Source organism: Limulus polyphemus, unplaced genomic scaffold (assembly GCF_000517525.1).
Source record: "Limulus polyphemus unplaced genomic scaffold, Limulus_polyphemus-2.1.2 Scaffold427, whole genome shotgun sequence".
NCBI classification, from domain to species: Eukaryota; Metazoa; Arthropoda; class Merostomata; order Xiphosura; family Limulidae; genus Limulus; species Limulus polyphemus.
Window position 1 is genome coordinate 521,140 of NW_013666037.1, and position 6,955 is coordinate 528,094.

Consider the following 6,955-nt stretch of genomic DNA (forward strand, 5'->3'; position numbering starts at 1 on the left):
TAAATTAAATTAGTACCGTACTTTAATTTAACTTTTACGTTTTAGTTAGTACGTAAGTTAAATTTTAAATTTTAAAATTTAAAACCCCTTAACCCCTACCGTACGTGTGTGTGTGTGTGTGTGTGTGTGTGTGTGTGTGTGTGTGTGTGTGTGTGTGTGTGTGTGTGTATGTATGTATGTATGTATGTATTATTTTGTTGTTTGGACCTTCACCCCAAAGAAGATAAGTAAAACCAGGTGCCATTCCATGCGTGTTCAGCTGGCTCAAGACAATCACATCACAGTCCATGAGAAGAACGAAGTGAGCACTGAAACGGCTAAAATGTTTCAACCAGCTAGTAGTTGACACACCCAAGGAAACTATCCTAGGCCTATAACATATCAGTGACAGTGCCAAATACACATTTAAATGGGAACTAAAGTTAATCATTATCATTATTTTCATTCAATAGCTTCAATTATATCATTTCATTCAGCAATTTAGAACAAGGTTCTTATCAACATATTGAAACTATGCTTGTTTTCATGTAACAAAATAAAATAACTAACATTGTATTATTGCTCATATTATTTTGTTTATTTGATCATATCTACTTTTCTGCCAGTAGTTTTAACTCCACTGCATTTAAATTCCATCTTTATTATGCTATGATTCTAATTTTCACATTTCTCACTGATTTTAGTGGAATTGGTAAAATAAATATCAGGAAAATAAGTGAAATTCCTGTACTGCTCAAACAAGTTTATTGACTGAGCATGTGCTGAATTGCAAAGCATTCTGGCCCAGTGCTGGGACAACATCAACACTGGCACCACTGTGCATTAGCAGTTTCATGCATGAGCCCTCATCATATTAACTCTAGCTGTAGGAATAAATAGTTTGTAATTGTTTGTAACAAAATGTACTCATTTTAGAAAGAAAAAAATTATAGACATTTAGATTTATTTCGCTATTTGTTGTTTTTTGTGTAGGTCACAAGGTTGATTAAATAAAGTAATCCTGAATACAATGTTAGGATAAAGAAAGTGACAGAAAAGGTTTTACTGGAAAACCATTTTTGATATTCATTTAGATGGTTCTAGAGGTTATGCGAACGAAATTTGAAAATTGAAATTTTTAACCTTAATATGAAAATCACCTTGTACTAAGTCTAGTCAGAATGGCTTTATAAATTCAGACAAATCTTTAGTAAAACCACATAAAAAAAACCTCACTTTTCTGTACAAAAGATTTGCTATGTTTACTAAATACTTACCAAATTTCATGAATGTATAACTACTACATTAAAAGTTATAGTATGTATTGTTTCCTGGTTACAAAGTGTTTAAAATGACCAAGCCCATATAAAAAGTTTATATTAGTAGTTCTAAACCTCAAACAGCTAACACTATGAGAAAGGACTTAAAGTAAATTGTAACAAGCTGTTTACCAGGAATGTTTGTCTGAAGTAGGAAAAGTTTAAGAAAAAACTGCTACAGATAAAAAGCAAGTCTCTTAATGCTGAGAAAAAAAAAAGAACATATGCCAAACTAAAGTCAAAATGGCCTACAAAGGAAATTAAATGAAAGAAAATACATTACAAATCCAAAAAAATATTTTAAGTGTTTGAATTTAGAAACCTATAAAATACTGAAGAACTATAAATAAAAACACACACACACACACACACACACACAACAAATAAATATCTAAGAAAAAAATATTTTTAAACATATACATATAGTACATCATACCAATAGTTCACTACAAATGTTATAAAAAGACGCCTATTACTTGGTATTCCGATGTACCAATTAAGTATCAGGATCTGTACCACGCAAGAGATTCAGTATTTGTTTTGTAAAGAATAAAGTAAACAAGGACAGTAAAGGAAAAGAATTAAGTATACTTGTAGAACAGAGAGGAACATAAAACACTTCATAAAGTGACCAAGATACTAGGGTCTTCTTACTAATACTGGCCAGCTTTTTAGTTGGTTTAAACAACTTAGCTGCTGAAGCAGAAAAGATAAAACAAATCTTCACAAGAAAAAAAATCCACAGGAATGTCTGAACTTGAAAAAAGACCAAAGGGCTGTGCTGATAACACAAAACTCTTAGATATTTCTAGCTATATTAACAATGTTGAGTACTACAGAATCACTAGGATCAATTTGTAAGTTTGGTTAGTTTGACAAATATTTGGCAAATTATCTTTGATTATAGTAAGTATAAGATAAGTGCATTTGTGTTATCATAACTTGGATAACATGTCTAATATAAATGAGAACCCTCACAATGAGACTGAATAAAAAGATCTTAGTGATGGAGAATGTTCTCTCTAATTTTTTCAATCCATCTACAGAATGAATTTTTTTATGTGCACCAGTATCAAGGCATTAGTTTTAGGAGCAGGGAGTATTTTAGACCATTGACCCTATTGGATCATTAGGCCATTTTGCAATGTTACCAGTAGATTATTTGGACTTTAGGCCTAGCAACTGCCAGGGTCATTAAGGCTGTCAATGTGTTGAGACTCCTCACCATTACTGAGGATGTGTGCAGCTGGAATAATAAAGTGCATGTCACTCGATTGATTGTTGTGCTGCTGCACAGCTTAGAGGGAACACTGATGATGGATAAGTCATTCAAGCCATCAAAATAGTGTTCAGTTTCTAGTAGAAATGTTCTAAATTTTATGGTGTACTTAAATTTATTACAGATCAAAAGACGTAACTATCTATATCAGGACACTTTATTTTTGAAAACATTTAAGAAATAATTACTTACCTTCACTGACACTCTCCCTCCCTTACTCCCCACTAAGAGCCGGTGTTAGTGACTGGAATAAGGCAAGTCTTGAAAAAGTGATTTATTGTCTGTATACAGTGCTTATATACAGTACCTGCATGTGTGTGTGAGGGCCAGCGTAAAGTTTTGCAAGTTAGATATTGCCAAGGGCAGTCAAGTAGGTATGTAAAAACTGGAGCAAGCGAAAACAATGTTAGATACCAAAGATGAAGATTGAGAAATAGCTATTAGTGTCAGCAAAGGTATGCATGTTTTGGAAGTAAAGATTTTTACAGGTTCATCTATCTGAAAATGGTTATGTTTCAAAGGTTAATTACAGGGCTTGCTTTATATAAATCACTAGTTAGGGCTCACTTGGAATACTGAGTACAGTATTAGTCTCATTATTTAAGAAAGGATATTGCTAAGTTTTATTCAAGACTACATTTATTTACAAGTCCAATGATATCTAGGGTTGACAACTGTCGAGCATTCTTACAATTCAAAATAGCGAGACTGCAATTATCCCCTGTATTTAGCAGTCAATAACCAAGATGTTTCCTGTTTTTAAAACCACAGATTCAAGCCTATTGAATTGATTACCGATTTAAATAATTAAGAACTTATTCAATAATTCCCCATTCTCCAGTACATTATGTTTACCTATGTAATTGACACGTACCCTCTAAAATGCTTCAAACTGCAAGGGATTATTTCAAAACATATCCCATAATGCCTCATATCAATAATATCTCTAGCATCCTTGTGCCATTGATAAAATTATTTGCCACAAAATGAAAATAAGACCAAAAGATTACACACAACATCTGCAGCAACACTGATATTCAGATATGTTTCTACTATTATTTTAATGTAAAAATTAAAAAAAACAAAAAACATTTGTGTAAATATGTGTAGCTTTCATGTAACATTGTCCAAAAAGTCATTAAGTTGGCTTATTTCAAGAAAGCTACCTTTGTTTCTTTGTTGATCTCTGGATAATACTGGTTTTTCCCAATGAAGGTAATGGGTGGACAGGTAATATAATGCCACAATTAAGATAGTTATCAACCAAATTTCAGACAGAAATCTGTACAAACAGGTTTGACAAAAAGTGAAAGGCAAAAATCTGTCAGTACCTATTTGAAGGTGAACAAGTCACCCATCATTCTAACCCCAGATGGTTCCCATACAACAGACAGCAAGAAACCCATTTGGAAACTGTCTTGTGGAGCAACAGCAATCTGCATAAGGTTAGCGAGCTATTCAAGTTTCCCACATGCAACATAAAAATAAAGCTAGAAGTCATGAAGCAAACTTTTCTGGATTACTAAAAGTAATGAACTACAAATACAGTGTTACAACATAATTTTTGCAAATGACTTGCAGGTTTCACTATGTGAAGTTTAAAGATTGGTTTCTATATGGATGGCAGATAACAAAACAAATGTATGATAAAACCATCAATTGGATGTATGTGCCTGTCCATGTAGGGCTAAAGCTAATTGAGAAAACTGCTAAGGTCACAAGAGAAGCTCCTAATTCAAATACAGTATAACTACTGGTAGAATGTCAACCTCCTTTGAACTAGTAGGGTGAAAACAACAACCAATAAAGGTAAACATCAACATCCAGAGGGAATAAGATGGCTATAAAAAAAAAATGCATTTTGTTACTAGGAAAAGCAATATATTAGGAATCAATAAGACAGTATACAGTTAGAAGACCAATGGTAATATCAGTAAACAAACTTCTATTTCCACATGAGAGGTGAATGCAACTTCTGAGATTGTCACCTAGTACTCAACTGACACAAAAAAAGTTATTGAATATCAAGAGAATGTTTTCTGCCTAATCATTTAATTAAATTTCTTACTGTTACACTGCCTCAATCTTACCACAAGACTTGCTATAGTATGACAGTAAACATACAAGAGAAATGTGCATTTGCAACTCCAACCGAACCATCTTTGACTATGACAAAATTCAGAGAAATTCTTAATTTGATACCATTTAACTTCAATGGTCAACAGTGTTGAATAAACACAATAGAGTATGTTTGAGCAACAATTTAGTTCCATAACCTTTTCTATACTACTGGCTTAAAACGTATATAGTAAAAAAATAATTGGTTAAAGACAATGTTCATTCAAATATTAAATCTTTCATATTTCATTTAGTGTTCAGTAAATTTATATTTTGGTTTAAGTATCTCATTTACTCTACACAAAAAATTGTAGAGTAATGAATGAGAACTGTTTAGTTTTATGTAATGCAATTTTGTTTCTGGCATATTTATAATGAAATTGAACCCAACCTTACTGTTATAATAGGTAAGATATGGTTAATGTAAAGATTTAATGTTTATAAAAATAAAGAATGAGTAGGCTTTCACACAATGCTATATATGCCATTCACCCATTTCCTCTCAATACCAGTTACTAACAATAACTGATGAATTGTAATCTCCAACATACCAACCACAAAGTATATTCAAGTGACATTCTTCCAGTAGCAATAAAGAAGTAATGGCTAAATGTTTTAGGTTGACGATATTTTCAAGCATTTAGAATAAAAAAAATTACCTCCAGAGCTCGCATGTATTTGTATATGTCATTGACATATTCTGTGACTAACTGTGGATTCCCATCATCTTCTGCATCAATGTTTTCAACACTGGGAGGAAGAAGTTGGGAAGAAAATGCTTCAGCCAAATCATCTGCACTAACATCCATTGGTACTGTCTGATCCTATTTTTTTCAAAGAGAAAACAAACAAAACAAAACATGAGATTTATCCTAAGATATACTACTAACAAAAACATAGAATATACTGTATATAACAATATGAGCACCATCATATATAATATAAATATCTGATGAAAGTAAAAATCACACAAACTGTACTAAAATTATGAATACATACATTATACACATACATAATATAATCTGCACACTTTGAAACCACTGAAAAACTAAGACCCTGAAAAACTAAGATACATTCTTTACAGTTTATAATTTTACATTTTATCAGTACTTTAAATACTTTGTTGTAATATCCTTTTTAGCAACCATCTCTAGAAACTTTACTCTTTTTTTTTTTTATGAATACCAAATAATTTTTCAATAATGAAAGAAATATTATTTGTCCACCTTTGGTTTGTGAGGAACTTATAAACCACATTTTAGTTTATTCCAAATTAATTTTTGCAGTAAAATATAAAAGATCTCCAACAATGTTTAATTTATTATGCACAGGATGAAAATATCCAACAATTCTATAACCTAATATATGTACTGAATTTCAAAAAAAGTTATAATTCAAACCGATTGATTTTTAATTTCCTTATTAAAATGTACATTAAATTTATCAATCACCCAGTACTTTATAAAAACATTCACAACAAAAAGAATAAAACAAATTACCAATTTTGGACATACATTTTCACTTTTAAGTGGGTGTTTTGACAATTCACTGTTTCTGGAATAGCTATTCTGCACAGGAGCCTAAAATAAAAATATGCTTATAAATAAATAGAATACAAGACTATATATCCTCCGCAAAGTTTATATTAAAGTTTTCTATAAGCACAAAATGAACCACATATATAACTTATAAATTGAAAAAGTTACCATTCAATTAACTGAAATAATTTTATCTAATTAATAGGTACTCAAATGTTAATTGTTACTTCACAAACTGTTAAGATTTAACTCCTTACAGCTTTACGAGTTTAAACATATACATAAGTAGAGCATTGACCCATCATGATTACCAACTTCATATTTTAAGGTTGCTGTAGCTATATATAAAAATCAATTTGTATAAGCAAGTTTCATTGACTGTTTAGGTGCTGTTTATTTGGAAAGATCTATAAACATTCTCTTCAACATTCTACTAATATGACTTCTGTAGGTATATCATATCTAATATATTTTGTCTCTACCTTCTTTCTGTAGGAAATAAATTCAATTTCAGTTATTTAGTAACTTTGACAAATACAAATTGAGAGTTCTCTTTACAATCTTAACAAGATGTTTGACATAGTGCTAAAAGTTAGGGGTTTCCAGTAGCATTAGTGGTCCAAGGAAACTTCCTTAGTAAGTGGTAAAAATCCTGAGATTTGCTTCTATAAAAAATTTTAAATAGTAAAATTCACCTTTTCTTCCCAACTACAGATGAGATA

At 31.1% G+C, this 6,955-nt stretch overlaps 1 protein-coding gene across 1 annotated transcript in view; it reads right to left on the reverse strand.

Annotated features, from left to right (window-relative positions):
• Positions 1-6,274, reverse strand: part of LOC106458196 (G2/mitotic-specific cyclin-B-like) — a 23,979-nt gene extending 17,705 nt beyond the window's left edge. Inside the window, exons 1-2 of the mRNA XM_013917669.2 lie at positions 6,195-6,274; positions 5,355-5,519 (exon numbers count right to left, since the gene is read on the reverse strand). Of these exons, the coding sequence (XP_013773123.1) occupies positions 5,355-5,504 (150 nt within the window). The 5' untranslated portion in view covers positions 5,505-5,519; positions 6,195-6,274. The remainder of the gene's footprint in view (positions 1-5,354; positions 5,520-6,194) is intronic.
• Positions 6,275-6,955: the final 681 nt, after the last annotated feature.